General features: G+C 36.9%; 3 protein-coding genes and 1 long non-coding RNA gene across 6 annotated transcripts in view; 2 read left to right on the top strand and 2 right to left on the bottom strand.

Moving 5' to 3' along the window:
* The window catches only part of LOC111498906 (BI1-like protein), a 3193-nt gene extending 1555 nt beyond the window's left edge, over nucleotides 1-1638 (bottom strand). Inside the window, exon 1 of the mRNA XM_023150261.1 lies at nucleotides 1268-1638. Coding sequence (XP_023006029.1) covers nucleotides 1268-1523 — 256 coding nt within the window. The 5' untranslated portion in view covers nucleotides 1524-1638. The remainder of the gene's footprint in view (nucleotides 1-1267) is intronic.
* LOC111498907 overlaps nucleotides 1-11662 on the bottom strand; it is an 18183-nt gene extending 6521 nt beyond the window's left edge. Inside the window, exon 1 of the long non-coding RNA XR_002720876.1 lies at nucleotides 11339-11662. This is a non-coding gene — a long non-coding RNA (uncharacterized LOC111498907). The remainder of the gene's footprint in view (nucleotides 1-11338) is intronic.
* Nucleotides 2112-14058, top strand: LOC111498904. Of its 3 annotated transcripts, none has more exons than XM_023150258.1 (15): nucleotides 2112-2241; nucleotides 2399-2493; nucleotides 3099-3180; nucleotides 4972-5075; nucleotides 5316-5442; nucleotides 5886-5980; nucleotides 9076-9199; nucleotides 9489-9569; nucleotides 10787-10885; nucleotides 11684-11845; nucleotides 11920-11980; nucleotides 12102-12172; nucleotides 12292-12336; nucleotides 12991-13167; nucleotides 13273-14058. In XM_023150258.1, the coding sequence occupies exons 2-15, from the start codon at nucleotides 2456-2458 to the stop codon at nucleotides 13804-13806; spliced, it is 1800 nt and encodes a 599-aa protein (XP_023006026.1). In that variant the 5' UTR covers nucleotides 2112-2241; nucleotides 2399-2455; the 3' UTR covers nucleotides 13807-14058. The 3 variants fall into 3 exon arrangements, with proteins under 3 accessions (XP_023006026.1, XP_023006025.1, XP_023006024.1); XM_023150257.1 differs by having other exon boundaries at nucleotides 2390-2493; XM_023150256.1 differs by lacking the exon at nucleotides 2112-2241 and having other exon boundaries at nucleotides 2256-2493.
* Nucleotides 14059-15153: 1095 nt separating this feature from the next.
* LOC111498910 (BTB/POZ and MATH domain-containing protein 2-like) lies at nucleotides 15154-19203 on the top strand. Its single transcript, XM_023150267.1, has 4 exons — nucleotides 15154-15968; nucleotides 17236-17584; nucleotides 17947-18223; nucleotides 18715-19203. Exons 1-4 carry the CDS (start codon nucleotides 15544-15546, stop codon nucleotides 18897-18899), a joined length of 1236 nt encoding a protein of 411 aa, XP_023006035.1. The 5' UTR covers nucleotides 15154-15543; the 3' UTR covers nucleotides 18900-19203.
* The last annotated feature ends 142 nt before the right edge of the window (nucleotides 19204-19345 follow it).

Below are 19345 nucleotides of genomic sequence, written 5' to 3'. Positions count from 1 at the left end.
AAAAAAAAAAAAAAAAAAAAAAAAAAAAAAAAAAAAAAAAAAAAAAAAAAAAAAAGAAAAGCTGAAAGGGTTCAGAAATATAAACCAAGGAAGACAAAGGGTCTCCAATAAATTTCAGTGAGTAACTCCATTCGTCAAGAATCGAGAACAAAGGAGTCAAATGATATGGGGATTGCAAAGTACAATATTGTAACAACCCAAGCCTACTGCTAACCGATATTGTCCGCTTTAGCCCGTTACGTAACGCCGTCAACCTCACAGTTTTAAAATGCGTCTAATAGGGAGAGGTTTTCACACATTTATAAGGAATATTTCGTTCCTCTCTCCAACCAATGTGGGATCTCACGATCAACCCCCTTGAGGCCAGCGTCCTCCATGGCACACCACTCATTGTCCGACTCTGATACCATTTCTAAGAGCCCAAGCCCACCACTAATAGATATTATCCACTTTAGCCCTTTATGTGTCGCCGTCAGCCTCATGGTTTTAAAACGCGCTTAATCCCTTATAAAGAATGTTTTGTTCTCCTCTCCGATCGAGGTGGGATCTCACAAATATACAAGTTCCTAACAAACAGCCTCTTCTTAGAATTGATCTGGATAGATATGGTACGCATCAAAACCATATAGATGCAAGTAACTAGAATGATATATGGAATACTCCCATTCAAATTCAAGAAAAAAGTCACTCTGTTTGAGCTTCATCCATGTTCAAGATGGCAATGTGCCAACCAAAAGACGATCCAGCAAGTCACGAATTCAATAAGATAATTAGCCTTGATCCAATAACAAAAACCAAGGACGAATCCGAACAAAGGACTTTCCATCCGAGCTCAAACGAGGAAGCAGATTGCACAGAGAAAAAATAGAAATATATCATGAAACACATGATCCGGAAACTACTTTCGAATATTGACACTTTCTCTTGCCAAAAAATAAAGAAATCGCCAACTGCATCGAAAATTTCTTATGAAATTAAAGAATTCTAGAATTCATGAACGACACAATCTTATCATCAATCGGGATGCCAAATTAACTATCTCCAAAAAAAAAAAAAATATATGGATGCCAATCTAAGAAAACGAAAACAGCCAGAGATTAATCGCTCATTCCACACTGCCAATTCCGATCCAAGTCATCAAAGAAAGCACGAAAAAACCACAAGATAAAATTGATCCACCGAAAAATCATAAAAAGAAAATTCAGAAACGATTAATAAATCTATAAACCAAGACCTTTCAACTACGATTCGGAAATGATAGACTTACAGAATAGGGGAAGGAAGCAAAGGAACAAAAGAAGGCCAGAATTTCCCCGGAGAAGATCGTTGATCGGAGCGTACAAAACGGTGACAGAGGAGACGATGGTGGTGAGCACGATCTGCGCCGCGAGGATTCCGTAAACCTTACGAATGAAACCCCATCGAAGCTGATTTTCGCCATAGCTCAAACCTGGGTACAGGGTCTCCCCTGATTCTAGATCTACTTCTCCACCCTTGTTACTCACGCCCGTGTACCCAAACATCTCTCCGGTTCTTGCTCGAAAATTTTCTTGCAGATTTTCTAGAGAAAATTTCTCTGTGAACAATTTATTCTCGGCTCGAGTGGCCACCACCACCGATAAGAATGCCGACTACTTAGAATTTTAGTTACCGAGCTGTGACCCTTGAGCATCACAGCCCCCTTCTGGTCGTTGGATAATTGGAAAAAGTTTGTGTCGGTGTTCCAGATCCGACGGTCAATATCAGGGTAGTGACTTGGTGCTCATTGACACGGCTCGCAACTTTAAGCTTTTATTATTATTCTTATTATTATTTATTTAATTATAGTGATTATATTTAACGTCTAAGCAAATAAAATATAATTAACACAGTAAAATTAATTAGTTGCATTATGGTCAAAGATATAATAATACATTTATTTAATACAAATTTTTTATTTTATATATATATAAACTCATGGACCATTCTTCAATAATTATGCTATTTATCTCATAATTACGAAAGTACCATTGGGCCATGGCCCATTAAGTCCACCGAGAAAGGCCGAATATAATCGCGGCACAGGCCCAATCAGTAGCGTCGCGGGAAAAAGATCTATCCGAGGGAGCGGCACATACACGCGGTCACTAACGAGCGTGATCAACACGCGCGCCCAATCGGAGAGACGGAGAGATAGGCATCGGGTGGGGGAAAGGCGGCTCCGAAAATCGAAAGCCCAATACATAAAAGCAAGTTAATAAAGTAAGCCACCTTCTATTCTTCTTCGTTTTCATTCGTTTCAGCGAATAATACTTTTTTTTTTTTTTCTCTCTTTCTCTCTCGGATTTTGTTTCTGATTTGCTCTTCTTGATCGGTGAATTCGTATTGTTTTACTCCGTTTTTGTTCAAGGAAACTCAGAATCAGCTTGGGAGAGAGATATAGATCGGTTGCTTCGTCGTTGTTTCTCTGAATCTGATGGAGCAGCTGATCAACTTCATCATTCGTCCACCGAGGTAACGTTTCTGACTAATTTTGAGATTTATTTTTCTAGTTTTCTGTTGAATTACTAGCTCTGGAGTTGGAATTTGGTGTGTGTGCGTTGGTGCGTTTGTTTTGTTGCTGTGAGAGGCTAAAGAGTGATGGATTTTGGAGCTATGATATTAAGTGTTTTATTTTGCTCTAGAATCTCAGAATTAAAGTCTTCCTGTTAATCTATTTGCTAATCTTAGTACTTGGGTCCCTGAAATTTGAATTTTACATGGGTTTCCATTGTGGGAATGGAGGGGGCTTGTAGGTTGAGATCTAAATATTTCTTTCCTTTTCGTTTTCATTAACGTTCTCTTCCACCTGGTTTTTAGTTTACACTTTTTACCTTTTTGGGTATTCCGGACCTGAATGAGATCTCTGCGATTTAATGACATTGAAATGCGGATCCGTTCATGTTTTGTTCATTATTTCGTTTTCTATTGTGTTCTATAATTATTGCTTGATCGTTGGAATACTCCACGACATTTGTTGCGGGTTCTCATTTTGTAACTTCACATTTGTTTTAATCATTTCCTTAAATTAAGCGTTGACATCTCTGAGAGGCTACAACGTTGCTAAATTTTACTCGCAGAGCTGAATATGACCCGAACAATGATTTATTAGAAGATGAGTTCACGCTTCGAGGAAAATTGTATCAAAGGAAGGATCTGGAGGTACGATTTCCTAGCATAAATGCGACTCCGTCGTCAATTTTCTCATTGCTTGGACTTCTCCATTGATTTGATATGTCTAAGATGAACGTGCTGAACTTTTACTGAAACTTATAAAGTCAGTATGGTCTCTCATAAGAAAAATTATGAAGTTAGTGTAGTCATAATGGCAGTATGCATGCTGTTGACCCTTCAAATAAGTTCATTGTACGGCTTCTCTGTGGCCGTTGATTACAGAAGATAACGGGTGTATACAGGTTAAGAGGTGGAAGTTTTTTTTTTTTTTTTTTTTTACTGTATGGGGCGTTCGGGAGCTCTGGAATTCTTGCCGAGTGAGGTTGCTCTCTCTCCATGGGGGGGGTACAGCCTATCAAATCAATTTTCATAGAACAAAAGAAATGTTGAACNTACAGGTTAAGAGGTGGATTTTTTTTTTTTTTTTTTTTTTAACTGTATGGGGCGTTCGGGAGCTCTGGAATTCTTGCCGAGTGAGGTTGCTCTCTCTCCATGGGGGGGGTACAGCCTATCAAATCAATTTTCATAGAACAAAAGAAATGTTGAACAAAGTTCATAGTAGATTCAGGGGTTGTACAGTACAATTAGGTTATCGGATTGCACATAGATTGTTTGCTTTCCCTCTTTAGTTGTTTGGGTCTTGCTGAATTGAACCACTGGGCTTTCAGGGACCTCCTAATTTTTTAGATTTAAGAAGTAATGAGCTTGCTGTGTGGGTCAGGAATCATTCATATAGCAAAGGATTTGTGCTGAGATTAATAGATTTGATGGTCGTGGAAGATGAAGACACATCCTAATGCTAGCAAGGGAGTGGTTGTTTCTTCTTTTGTCAACTCATAGACGGTTTCTTTTGTCAACTCATAGACGGTTGCCCTAGAAAAGGAACTTGGTTCTTCATTATGACAGTGACGTTCTTTCCTTGAAAAGGAAACAAACTTATTGATACAGTGAACAGTTACAAAGAGGTATTACATAAGAAAGAAATAGAAAAAGAAAAAGAACTTTCAGATTATCAATACCAAGAAATCCCACCCCTTCCCCACTTTATCTCTTCGTATTAAAAAGGAACGTAGTAAAAGCCCTTAAATTAGACATAATAACTAAAGGAGTATAATCTTAAAAAGAATTACATAGTGAACACCACGAGTAACTTTAAAACTTAGCTGATTTGAAGACTTCTTCCTTAGCATGCCCTTTGCCATTGACAATTTGAAAAAATATTTTCAACTATAATTCCCGAGTAAAAGCCTTCCTGAAATCTTTAACCGCACACATGCACATAGGAAAATATTATCGAATGTATTAGCTAATCTGAAGGACTTGGCTCTATTTCCAAAAAAATCTCATCGCATGTGTGTGTGGAACTTCTACCCGAAAGTGGAGAAAGGATTTCTGGCTTGAACTCAAAAGCTTATCCATTGTGTGTGAGGATACTTGGAAAGTCTTGGGAGGCTATCTCAAAATCATTGGATACTCTTAAGACTTATTTGAAGAAGTCTATAAGAGGCTCTGAGTAACAGGAGGTATGAGGAATTTCTCTAGACTTATTTGATAATGATCTTCCCTCTTAATGCATCCAATAATTGGGCCAACTTTAAGGAAATAATGATTTGACTTGTATAGATAACTTTTGGGGTTTGAGGCTTGGATGGATAAATTCTTCTGATTTTTTCCGCCATCTATCTGACTATCTTGACATCTACTACCTTGATTTTTGTGGACTATAGTTCATTGAGATAAGTTTTCTGCTATGTTAAGAACCTCCTAACATTATTGCAGGTTAAAAACACTCGGGGAGATGTACTTCAGTGTAGTCATTACTTGCCTATTGTTAGTCCTGAAGGAAAGCCTCTACCCTGTGTAATTTACTGCCATGGTAACAGGTGAGTAATATCTGAAAATTTATATCTAATTACGCATTTGATCAAGTCCCTCGCTAGAAATTAATATAACAGACTGCATACTTATTAGCTTAGGTCTTGAAAATTCAATTTAAGAAATTTTTGCTGCAGGTTTCCCGCTAGAAATGCATTTCATTATGATAATGCTCTTTGTTTAGATTACGTAAATCACTGGATTAATCCATATTACATTCTGATTGGTATTTATTTGATTTGCAACAGTGGGTGTCGAGCAGATGCCAGTGAGGCTGCCATAATATTACTGCCTTCTAACATCACCGTGTTTGCTCTTGATTTTTCTGGTTCTGGACTTTCTGGGGGTGAGCATGTTACATTGGGGTGGAATGAAGTAAGTGTCAAGGATATCCCCTCTTTTCTTGAGTCTAAGTATTTCTCTAGTTTGAATAATTCATTTTCTATTAGAAGTTTTTTTAAATTCTATTGGTTCACATTCTTCCTAAAAGGCAGAGAATCATTTTTATACCACTTGTGATGCATTATTTACACAGAACCCTGCTCCTACGTTTAAACCCTAAACATTTTATAATCTACATGTCTTCTGTGATCTTTATTGCTGAAGTCTAAAGACTAGAGTAATTGACTCTGAATCTGGGTCGGTTAGTATGAACTTTTTGGATACTGAATGTGCCTTCAAATAGTTATGTTCTTCTCTGAATATATTTTATCAGCGACTGTATTGACTGCTGCTTGTAGTTCTTTTGCTTTATGATTTGGGTGCTTGATGCATATTGCCATTTTCCTTCCTCAATATATGATGTTGAACTTTTTCAGAAGGATGATCTGAAAGCCGTGGTTGAGTATTTGCGAGCAGATGGAAACGTCTCTTTAATTGGCTTATGGGGCCGTTCTATGGGTGCTGTTACCAGGTTTGCCTTCTACTTCTATCTTCCCATAAGTGCATATGTTGAGGAGATGAATTAAATAAGTGTCTGGGTAATTAGGCGTAATTAGGTAATAATGATCTCTAAAAAAAGGTGATTGAAGAATGATTTTGTGGAAAATTACACGCTAAGTTTTTGGTAATTAAATACCAAGGTCCGGTGATTTTGTTTCCTTTAACTAAAGAAATGTTTTCATATTGGGGAGTGTCTTACTAAGTATTTTAAATACATGCCATTTTATAAAATGATTTTTAGGTAAGAGCAACTTTGGAGTTTTTATGCTTTTTATTGAAAACGTTTTTGCTTTAAGTTCATTTTGTTTGATTTGATTTTTACTAGGAAACCCCTAGTTTACGAGATTATGGAGTTTGAATGAATGGTGTTTTTCAATCTCCTGCTAAGTGGTAGACACAGTTTGGCCACCACGAGGTCATTGGATGTCTTGTCGAATTCAAATCAAATCAACTCAAAGCAGAAACGTTTTAAAGAAAAAACATTAAAACTTCCGGTTGTCCCATGACTGATTTCTTCAGCCCGTTCATCATCCCGTGCTATAGTGTTGCCCTTAATTGAAAATGATTTTTGTGAGTGGTGAGTTCTTAAAATACTCGGTACATTTCCCTATTGGGGTAAGATATGCAAACATTTATACGGTTAAACAGGTTAAACAAGAAAAATCATGGGACCTAACATTCACAAATATAAAATCTTAGAAAAAGAAAAGAAAACAAAACAAAATTACAACAAGAAGGGGCTTCAATTCCATAGAATAGGGGCTTCAATTCAATAGAATAAGAGATAAAAGGATGACCGTTGAATTCAAGACCTTTCCATTTCAATAAAGATTTCCCCGCTCTTCTCACGTGGGATATTCCATAAAGTTGCAAAAAAAAAAAAAAAAAAGAACACCAAGAAAAGCTCCTCACAAAATGGAAGATGGAATAAGACCTCCTCCATCATATTGACAATCTCACAACACATGCTCCACCTATTGAGGCCTTCTTACACATTGATACAATGCGACTACAAGTGTACACATTACACTTGTTGCAGAAAGTAGTCAACGATGACATGGAAAATAAGAATAATTATGTCTGACCAATTCAAATTATTTTTAGTTGTTGGTTGGATTTTTTTTTTTTTTTTTTTTAAGTTTAATCTTATCTGAATTTAATTTGAAAATAAATTTAATCTTATTTTATCTTCAATTTAAGACGATGATGTATGGAACCCACCTCAATTTAATCTTATCTGAATTGCTGGCCAATTCGGCTTGAAGTTGAATAGCTTCATGCCATATTGGATGTCATGTCTCTTGACTTGGAATTCACAAAAAAAAAGGATATGATTTCTTCCAGTGTTGAAAGTCAAGAAAAAAAACGATGAGAGATCAGGGATTTCTGGGACAACAATTTCTGAAAATTTTGGAGAAAACTTAATTGTATCAAAATTCACGAAACTTAACTTCCCTCGTTTCAATAGCCCCCTTGGGTTGAATTGGTCGTTGTCAACATTTTTTCCGACATCATTTGACACCTAAGGAAGAAAAGCGAGCTTAGCTTCTTATTACGATCAGGGATTTCTGGGACAACAATTTCTGAAAATTTTGGTGGAAAATTAATTGTATCAAAATTCACTATACTCGACTTCCCTCGTTCAATAGCTCCCTTGGGTTGGATTACCGTTGTCAACACTTTTTCCTGACATCAATTGACTCCTAAGGAAGAAAAGCGAGCTTAGCCTCTTATCACTCAGGGAATTGCTATGGTATTTATAGATGGTACATGATATTCTAGATCCCACTTGGACAAAGTTTGTCCACCAATGCAACTTGCGGTTTGGACTTCCCATTTGAAGCAATAAATTGGGGGAGCTCGCTAAGCTAAAACGAACAGGTTTAGTGGAAGAGTACCAGAACAAATTCCAAGTGTTGGTTTCAAGAGCTAGAATTTTAACTCAAAACCAAAAGATTCAGTTATATCTCAGCAGATTGCAAGGATTTATATTAGTTGAGGTGGAGCTCCACCAGCCATAGAATTTGGTAACCACAAGAGTATGTCTCGCTTGTATGAAAGGAAAATATATCCCAGGGTCACCACCAATCGAGATAACAAACGCAATTCACCGATTGCAGATTTACCAACTGTTTGATAAAGATCACTAGAGAAGAAATGGAAGAAAGGAGGTAGAAGGGGTTTGAATTTGTCAGCCTTCAATTATTTTTCTTTTCCATGTCATTGTCAATGGGTTCCAGATGTGGCCACTTTTTTCCATGAGTGTAATGTATGTACACTTGAAGTGGCATTGTATCATACACCTTACACTATTAAAGGCCAATTAACATAAAAGATGACCTCTAAATACGATGATAGTATTAATCCTCTCATGAGAGAATTCAAACTTGTCAAAGCATGGATGAGACCGGAACTTCCATTAGCGGTAACACTTCCAATGCAGAAACCAAAGAAAGATTATGCATCTTTTTGAGTAGCTTTCCAAATTAGTTTGCACAAAACAGAACTCAACTTCGTCACTTCTATTATGATAAACAAAGGTACAACAGTGAAACTACTTGACTGGAGTCAAAGATTCTGAATTTAGAATCATTATGAAGCAAATGCATGGGAAATTCCCAGTCTTTAAATTTAATCAAAGCACTCTTCTTTCTTGTGGTGTTTTTTAAAACTAATAAGAACTGTGACATTATATTGATGATAATTACCAAACAAAAGAGAATAGATGAGGAATCCCCGAGGACCAAAGGGTTACAAAAAGGAGGCACATTTGGTCAAGATCCGTGCAAGTCATAATAAAATATGTATTGTGTTTCTTCACTATTGCGTTATCTGTAGCACAATTTTGATTGATTTGTTTCACGAGTAATTAGAATGAAATATATAATCTTCCTCATGGGAAAGAATTTCATAAGTTCACTGTTCTTACCTTCAGGTTTGTTTATGGATAAAGTCATTGTAAGATTGGTTCTTATCTAAAAATAGTTATCAATATTTCAGCCTTAGATAATGTTTGAATCTTATTTAGTCTTGTTCATTTTCCACTAACATGCATATTTCGAACAGCCTAATGTATGGGGCTGAGAATCCTTCAATTGCAGGGATGGTTCTGGACAGTCCTTTCTCTGATCTGGTTGAGCTAATGATGGAACTTGTAGAAACCTATAAGTTTCGTTTACCTAAATTCACGGTAAGAATTATTTCACTGATTTTGAATCAACCAAAGCTTGAACTGAGAAATTCCTCTCTCAGCAACAGTCTAGTCCATTTCTTTTCTTGGGACCTACAAGTGTGGTGGTCAAAACTAATTTCAAATGACCTCACAAGTCATTATTCCTATTTTAAAAAAAAAAAATTCCCGTAGTTCAATGATGTGCGTGTGATTGGTTGGTCCATAAGTTGTTGTAACTAATGTTCTTTTGATGGTAAGTGATTGATGCTCGGAAATCCTAACTATCTCATTATTTGTGTGATTCTAGGTGAAGTTTGCTATTCAATACATGAGAAGGGCTATCCAGAAAAAGGCAAAATTTGACATTATGGACCTCAACACCATTAAGGTTTCATTCTATCTATTATCTGCTATATGTATCTGTGAGCTCCTTTTATAACTTCTCAGTTGCATGCTAACTAGTAGAGTGAATAATTGATCTGCATGTTCTCCTTTTTCCTTGGGGATAGATTTAATGCTTCTGCTTTAAGGGAAAAAAATTTATTCATTAGATGCTAATCGCACAAGAAATTTTGTCGAAAGAAACAATAGTCTTTAAAGACAAGGTCAATTCTTTTGGTTACTTTTGTGACCCTGTCCAGTTTACAGCCTCCGTTGGAGTAGCCAACACAACTATTTTTGTTAGTACACCACTTTCACAATTAACCTTGGTTGGGAGCTGTTTTTGTTGTCTTTCTCTTTAGGGGAGGGAGTCCCTTGTCCCTTTGTCCTTTAGGTTCCTTTTTTGGCCACATTGTTTCTTAATGAATGTTTATGTGTCTCTTATACAAAATGTTAGCTGACACTTGACATGTGTTCCATGCCCTTTCATCAGAAAAGGATTAATCATGTGCTTAAGGTTGGGCTCTCCCAGATGTTCTACCTGAGCTTGTACTTTATCCCTCAAAAAATCATTAACCCAGTTGACTGGGAAAAAGACAGAAGCCATGACCTTGGCATATTTCGTTTCGGATTTGAGTCGCAAACATGATAAGTGCTCATAACATTAAAATCAATAGATAGTGGAAAGAAAGTGTGGTCAGTTGAGAAATCAACGTCATATTTTTTCTTTTAGAAAATGTACGACCAACATAGGTTATGGTGGCATATATCATCCTGAGAAAATTTAATGAACCAAACAACTGATTGATTTTTTCTCCATGGCTTTTTCCATAGCACAGATTAATAATTTTTCAAGAAGTTAACAGCAATTCTATGAGTGGTGATCAGTTCAAAGTAGTTATCTTTGATCTTTGAAGATAAATCTAGGAGTTCAGTAATTTTGGGTATTTTACATGTTTCTTGCTTCTGGTTGGTGCATTTTTCCAACGATTTTCAAAATGATAGCCTCTTCTTGCTGATTGTTAAGATTTTCTTTCGTGTTGTTAGGAGATTTATCTTCCCTTTTGTGATGCTTGTTTCTTGGGCAATGAATTGGTTAGGAAAATGCAGTAATACTAGTTCAGCCAGAAATTGGGAATGAAACATTATGTTCTTCATAAGCTTTCTTTTTATTTTTAATGCTTGCCATTTCAACTGAGATTTATCCAACATTGTTTTGTCTAGGTGGCAAAATCTTGCTTTGTACCAGTGTTAATTGGGCATGCCATCGACGATGACTTCATACGGCCTCATCACTCAGACCAAATACATGATGCCTATGTGGTAAATCCTTGTCACCTAAATACCTAGTGTGAAGTTCTTACCTAAAATTTCTCCTTCTTTCTCTGTTTTTTTTTTTTTTTTGGTAAAAACTCAAGCTTTCGTCCAAAAGTTTTGAGTTTGAAGTGGGTACTGTTATATGGAGCACTAGCAAATTTATTATGAACAAACCAATTCAAATGCATAACAACTCTAAGGATTTCATAAACTACGTACTAGGTTCATTGTGATTCACCGTAGCTGTAACCTGTAGCACCTTATAAAGCTTAAGAGGTTGTACTCTTCCATCCAAAAGATTTAGGATTCGGAAATGTGGGAATGAATTATGTTGGAAACTCTTTCATTGTAGAGGTAGCTCTGCGCTTCCTCTTACAAGATTTAAAGAAGTTTTCCTTTTGGTGTCTTCTTCCGCAGGATATAGCTCTGTGCAATAAGGACTTTGAATCACTCGATAACCTTTTCTTTCATAAGTACTTCTGCTAAAATATTGGAATATATTCCAAAGTTTCAGCCTTAAGCGGTGATCTTATAAAAGAAGTTTCAGGGTCTCCCTCCCTCTTTCCCTCCAGCTTCTTCTTAATATTTAATGAACCCAAAGATGCATATTCAAATACAGGATGCTTCATGTTCCTAGTTCGGTTGATTCTAAAATTTTTATGTTTAACTGGCTGTCAAAATATTTGATAAAATCTCTGTTTAACCTCCCCCTTTGTATTTACACATAGTAAACTATTTCTTACCCCCCTCTTGCCAAACATTTTACACTGCTGCTGTTAATTCATGAAACTGTCTCTTTTGCAGGGGGACAAAAACATTATCAAGTTCGATGGTGATCACAATTCTCCTCGCCCTCAATTTTACTTCGATTCTATAAATATTTTCTTCCACAATGTTTTGCAACCCCCAGAGGATGAAATAGGGGATATTTATATCAACACCATGCCATCCTACTTCAGTGACAAGGTAAATAGGCCTCAGTGCTTCTGTTGGATTTCACTTTTGTTGAGCTGCCAGATTTAACTATCTTTTATCCTCAGGATTATTGGAGACCGATGCAAGAAGCGGGCCCAAACCATGGTTCCTCTACAATATCAAGAGGCACGACTTAACGACTCACTATTTTCTGCTTCTTTATTGTTGTTTATACTCAGGATTTAAGGTCTTTAATGGCGACTCTGTCTTTTCTTTTAATTAAATTTTTTTTTTTCCCTACCTATAGATATACCAACTAATAGTACGGAAGGTGCTATTAAAGAACTCCGTTCAAAAAGATCTATGAGTCGGACAGAGGTAATGTTATATCGCACTCTATTGCCTTAAATGAAGATCAAAGCAACTTTTTGGTCAATTTGGAATTAAATAGAAGTGCACGGATGACAGTTAATGACTTCACTTACCCCTTGCATCAGGTTCCTGCCGATCTTCCTTCTGGAGATCATCAATCCCTATCTCAGGTACCACCATAGCTTTTAATTTGACTTTCCTATTGATTCCAAATGCATGTCTAAGATGTGAACTTAGCATAGTTGAACTGGCGACTGTATTAGTAATCATCTTGCAAGATTTCAATTCCATCCGGTTGTTTAAATTGTAATATTCTAAAAGAAAAGGAATGTCCGGGATACTGTTAATTAACAGGATCAGCTGTAAACTTGGTACAGTTTTTGTAATAGCCCAAGCCCACCGCTAACATATAATGTCGTCTTTGGGCTTTCCCTTTCGAGGTTTCCCTTAACGTTTTTAGAACGCGTCTACTAGGGAGAGGTTTCCACACCCTCGTAAAGATTATTTTGTTCTCCTCCAACCGATATGGGATCTCACAATTCACTCCCCTTCGGGCCCAACATCTTCGTTGGTGCACCGCCCGATGTCTGGCTTTGATACTATTTGTCACAGCCCAAGCCTACCATTAGCCGATATTGTCCTCTTTAGCCTTTCCCTTTCGGGCTTCCCTCAAGATTTTTAAAACTAATGAGAGGTTTCCACACCCTTATAAAGAATGCTTCGTTTTCCTCTCCAATCCTCGTGGATCTCACAGTTTTCATGAATATGAATGCAAGTAGATTAGCTTATTTACAAAATATGACATAAATGTTGCTTTGCTGCAGGATCAAAGTACGAGTAATGACACGGACTTGTCATCTTCAAATATGATTAGTTTTGAATTGTCGAATGGCCATCCTTACGAAACCAATGTTCCAAATTTGATGGATGATGATCAGTATGTCGAATATCCTCTTGATGACTTGGCAGGGTTCCCATGCAGTGCAGAGGAGGAAGAAAGGGTCAGTCTGATTAATAGTAACTTTCACATCGTCTTATCTCCGAAACGGGGCCAACGTGTTAAGATGATCTGTTTTTCTTTTTTTTGTTTGGTAAATGAATTTCAGATGCTCATGGAAGCAGTGATGGAATCGTTGAAGGATTTCAAAATGAAAAACGCTCAAGAAGAAGAGCAAGCTTCGAGTGTCATATGTACCGACACGAAGGACGTTTTACAGAAAGACGAAAGTGGAATTTCACGAATAGACCATTGTGGAGTGCTGCATCCAGAAGCCACATCCACTTCAAATGACCATTTTTCTCAGTTTAAAGCAGAATCTGCTTCAACTTCAGAAGAGTACAGTATATCTATTAAACCAGAATCTACTTCAGTAGTTCGAGATTCGAATTCGGTATCTGATCGCTCGTGTTCCGATAAAAGCGAATCTTCTATAGGGGTGCCTGCACCTGCTGGAACTGAAAGTGCAGGGGCTTCCTCTTGTAGTAATACACCTGCAAGTAGCCAACGTTCAGCTGAAGCTGATTTGTCAGCCAACACGAAGGCGACCGTAACTGTTGTCCGAAATCCTGCAACCCATATTATGGATGGTTTGATTCGTCGCTGGGATCTCAATTTCTTCCGAAACAATCAGAACCGATGATCCGGGGCATGTTCTTGTGTTTTGACCCATTTGCTCCCATGGAATGTGTGCAGTCTGATATTTGTATTGCTGTGTAACTAAGAAAGTTGCTTTGATGTTAGTTTGTAAAAATATTAGACACCAGAAAAGGAAAAAGGTCAAAGAAAGGAAGGACTTGTTTTAAGTGTGTCGAAAATATTGAATGTAGCCATTTTTTTTCATTTTATGGCTAGACTATTACCTACTTAAACAAAATATCGATCGATGTTGCTATTATCGTCTTCCTCCGATCGACCCTCCACCTCCAATTTTCTACCATTCCGTTCATAATTTTTTCGTTAACCATAACCTTCAAATTTACTTATTGGAACGTTGTTTTGAAAAGAAAAAATTAACTTCAAATATTAAAATAAAACTTAGTCGAGTATAATTGAAGTCAACTTTATAAGTTTGATGTGTCTTACCATTTTTTGTTCCATCTCTCTTTCTCTTAAAAGTAAATTTTTTTTTAATTATAATGCTGATTTTACGGTGAAAAGTATATGGTACCGTTCATTAGGTACGCGTCAAAAATAATTTACTTTTTGCCCAGGTGAAAAGTATATAGTTTGTTAGGTGCATGTCAAAATTAATTTACCTTTCGCCCAAAATGCGCATAGTATAATGCCAATTTACAGTGAAAAGTATATGGTTTGTTAGCTACATGTCAAAATTAATTTACTTTTTGGACCAAAATGCGCATGGTATAATGCCAATTTTACGGTGAAAAGTATATAGTTCGTTACATTCACGTCAAAATTAATTTACTTTTTGCCCAAAATGCGCTTGATATTATGGCAATTTGAATATAGTTGGAAAGTTGCTACACACACGACAAAATATCGATATATAATTTAAAAATAAATTATCATATCACAATATTATAAATTAAACAAAATAAAAAATAAAATAACTCAAACTCAACCATGCACTCGAGACACATAGACTGCAAACAAAATTTTGGTTTTTTTTACGAACTTAATATTTGAAATACGAGATAATTATTAATCAAATTTAAAGATTCTAAATCCTAAACCCTAAACAAGTACAGGCAATCGACTCTGTGAGACTCGAGACTCTTAATTTGGAGCCGATAGTGCTCCAAACCGCTCCTAAAATTTATCGACCAAAAATTTGATTAAAATATTTTAAAAAAGGAGAAAAAAAAAGGGTCAAAAGAGGAGACTCAAAGGCACAGCTAAAGCTATCCGCCATTTTTTGTTTTTGTTCTTTTCCTTTTTTTTCCTTTCCCAAGAGGAAAATTAAAAATAAATAAAATAAAAAAATAAAAAAAAAAAAAAGCATTCAAAAGCTCTCTGACACAAGCAGAAGGAAATCCCAATTTGATATTACTGTCAAAATTGTATTTCTTTTTTATCCAATCATATACTCTTTTTCTCCATCTCCCTTCTCTGTTCTTCGCCTCTAGGACGATAATTCGATTTCGAGTCAAGAACTCCACCAAATCTTCTTCCTTCTTCAAAATTGTTTCTAAATCCCGTGATTCCGGGTCATTTCTTTGCAATTCCCCGTATTGATTTTGTTTCTGTCTTCCTGAAAATCCCCTATTTGTCGACGACGTCGTCGTGATGATTCTTTTTCCTTTTGAAATCTTAAACCCTAATTATTGATCGAGTTTTGATTTCTTTTAGCGACGGTTCTTGAGTTAATTTTGCGGTCCGGAGCGTTGAAATTTTGTTGTGTACGATTCTTTAGTTAATGGGCACGATTAAATCTTGCAGGGACCCCTCTAAATCCTATTCGAATCTTAGGTCGCCGCCGCCGCCACCTGTGACTTCTTCTACTTCTCGCTTCGAGACCATTAATGGATCGCATGAGTTTAAGATCAATGGGTATTCCCTCAATAAGGGGATGGGGTTTGGGAAATACATCGCGTCCGATACCTTTATGGTTGCGGGGTATACGTTTGCTATATATTTCTACCCAGACGGGAAGTGCCTCGAGGATAACGCGTCGTATGTCTCGGTTTTTATAGCGTTGGCTAGCGAAGGGACTGAGGTTAGAGCCCTTTTTGAATTGAGGTTGTTGGATCAAACTGGGAAGGGGAACCACAAGGTGCACAGCCATTTTTTGAGAAGGCTCGAGAGTGGACCTTATACGCTTAAGTATCGAGGAAGCATGTGGTAAGCATTTTGTTGCATTGATATACTATTAGGATCTTGCATGATCTCGTTATTTGAATTCTGTTTTTGTTCTTCATTCTGATGCAAGTATTTCCTGTATTATTTCGCCTACAATAAAAATCTCTTTAACAAAAGGGGAAATGTTTATTTTCCTTTGCTTGCAACTAGCATATGCCACAATATTGTTTTGCAGATGTGGGTATGGTTCATTTCAATTACATGAAGTTTATGTTCTTTTTTTTTTTATTATTGGCTTAATGTGAATGGATCAAATGTTATTCAAATTGAAGCGATTGAGAAGTGATAGACTTGTAAGATGGACTTCCTCTGAGTGTAATTGCAGTAAGGGGATACCCATGAAGTGAAGAATACCTTCGTTTGAACTTTGAAGTAATCCTTTGTCCAACTAGTTATGGAACTTTGATTTGGTGAGTATTGGAGAAGAATACTATGTATGAGGGTTCTTAGGAGGAGGTGTGGTATGTAGCTGTGAGATCCCACATTGGTTGGGGAGGAGAACGGAACACCCTTTATAAGGGTGTGGAAACCTCTCCCTAGTAGACGCGTTTTAAAAACCTTGAGGGGAAGTCCCAAAGGGAAAGCCCAAAGAGGACAATAGCTGTATTTGATCTTCTTTTGGCTAGTATAGTAAACCCTTTGAATCCTCTTAGGAACTTTATTTTCTTTTTGTTGGTTAGAATCTGAACCTTCATTGAGAAAAATGAAAGAAAGCACAAGGGCATAGCATACAAAAAAACAATCCCAGGATTTGTGCCCCATTTCTTCATTTTCTTTTTATTTAGGAAATGATTCGTTTCATTTAGGAAATAAAAAGTATCGTTTCTTGTTATAATAATAATAAAAGAATACTCGAAGGATTCTATCTAGATTTCACACTTGTTCCAAACAATTCTGTCTTTCATATGTTGATCTCATGTGAGATCCCACATCGGTTGGGGAGGAGAACGAAACACCCTTTATAAGGGTGTGGAAACCTTTCCCTAGCAGACGCATTTTAAAAATCTTGAGAGGAAGTCAGAAAAGGAAAGCTCATAGAGGACAATATCTGCTAGCGGCGAGCTTGGGCCATTACATCTCTAGACACACTACAGTTCTTGTTTGTCATGTGTTCTTCGGAACTTTAGCCTTTCTTAACATCTCAAGATTTGTGCCCCATTTCTTCATTTGTTAATAAAATGTTTTGTTTCTTTTATTGTGGAATGAAGAAGGAAATGACCAAGTTTTTTATTTTTATTTTATTTTACAGGGGTTATAAACGTTATTATAAAAGAACTTCTTTAGAAGCATCTGACTTCCTCAAGGATGACTGCCTCGAAATCCACTGTGTAGTTGGTGTTGTTAAGTCCCAGACAGAGGGACCAAAGATTTACTCCATAACAACACCACCCTCCAATATAGGCCAGCATTTTGGCAAGATTTTGGAGAGTGGGAAGCTAACCGACGTGAACTTTGATGTAGATGGGGAAACATTTTCTGCTCACAAGTTAGTTCTCGCAGCACGGTCACCTGTCTTTAGGGCACAGCTCTATGGCCCTCTGAAGGACCGTAATACCGAGTGCATAAAAGTTGAAGATATGGAAGCCCCAGTTTTTAAGGTGCTCTCTCCCTTTCATGTTAGCTTTTCTTTTTGTGGGCTTTACCAATGTGATCCGATAATCAAAAGCTTATGATATATATTTTGAAGAAGAATGGTTTTGTTATCCACTTTCTACTAATGTTTTTAAAAATCAAGCCAGGTTTTGAAAACTAAAAAAGTGGTTTTTGTTTTTGGAATTTGATTAAGAATTCGAATGTTAGTTTAAGAACGGTGAAAAACCACTTGAGAGGAAAAATTATGAATTTCAAAAATAGAAAACTATAAACGTAACGATTATGAAAGGTAGCCTTAACAATTCTATTTTCAAGTTGCTTTCGATTATGATAAATTTGTTTTTCCTTAATGTCGGTATGAATACAGGCATTGCTTCATTTCATATATTGGGATGACCTACCAGACATGGAAGAAATTGTAGGCTTAAACTCAAAATGGGCTTCCACGCTGATGTCTCAGCATCTACTCGCTGCAGCAGACAGATATGCATTAGAGAGACTCAAATTGCTTTGTGAGGCTAAACTTTGTGAGGATGTTGCCATTAATACGGTTGCAACGACATTAGCGCTGGCCGAGCAGCATCATTGTTTCCAACTAAAAGCTGTATGTCTGAGAGTCATTGCACTGCCGGAGAATTTGAGAGGTATTTATTTTTCTGAGTACATCTATACTGACTAGCTTATTGAAATTTTTTACGTTTCTTTTATTCAACGAAAAATGTTGACGAACCTTGGCTACGTCGGGGGTTTTTTTTTTTCCTAGGAAACCGGACACCTGAGTTATAGATAATAGCCCACCATAAATAACAGCCTCACAGGGATAAGGCGTTCCTACGCCGAGCCTCTCCTAACGCCTCCTGTCTAAGTTGATGAGAAAAGAGGGGGTGGTACTCTTAGTTATAGCTAGTCTTCAATAACTATGGGATCTAGCTTGAAAGCTTAAGCTAGACAAACTCACACCATAGGAGTTAGGAAAAAATCATCCTACTTGCAACTATTCTCCTCTCATTTTCCATTTCATGGCCTCTTTTCATTAGAAGTCTTCGTACAATTTCATTTTTTCTTGATCAAAAGAAGCATCCCTGCTGACAGCTCCATTGATGTGATGCTTGTATGCTATACTTTTGTCTTGCAGCTGTAATGCAAACGGATGGGTTTGAATATCTGAAAGAGAGCTGCCCATCAGTTCTCACCGAACTACTACAATACGTAGCGAGGGTGACGGAGCATGCAGTGATTACTTGCAGCGGGTACGGAAATGCAATGGTGTTGGATGGTAGTTACGTGAATGGAAGACGAGTAAGGCAAAGGTTATATTGATCCAATCGTCGTCAATACTGTTTACTAACGCCATTCCAACCATTTGTCGTCGTGCATTAAGATAGATAGAGAGAAAGCCATGTGCACAGAGGTTGGATTTAAAACATGGTCAGTCTGTAATGCTCTAGTGTTTACTAATTCACATTCTAAATGCTCAGTTTTAGCATTTCTCTTGGTTTCCTTATTGTAAAATACTGGATTATGTATCTTTTGTCTGTAATCGATGAAACGATTTCGTGTAGTTACATATACCCAAGAGTTCAATATATCACAGGACCTGTAGAAATTGTTGGCTCAAGCCCAATGCCCATGACTCGAAATGCTGAGAGGATCATTTGTTCTTCCCTTTATTTTCATTTCTTATTATCAATGATTTATGATCTCAACTATAGTTTGATTTAGATCCCTTTTTGTAATGTTAAGGTATATAATGAGGGTTTGATTGT

This window comes from Cucurbita maxima, unplaced genomic scaffold, assembly GCF_002738345.1.
Source record: "Cucurbita maxima cultivar Rimu unplaced genomic scaffold, Cmax_1.0 Cma_Scf00026, whole genome shotgun sequence".
Taxonomy (NCBI): Eukaryota; Viridiplantae; Streptophyta; class Magnoliopsida; order Cucurbitales; family Cucurbitaceae; genus Cucurbita; species Cucurbita maxima.
This window is presented reverse-complemented; position numbering and strand designations above follow the sequence as displayed.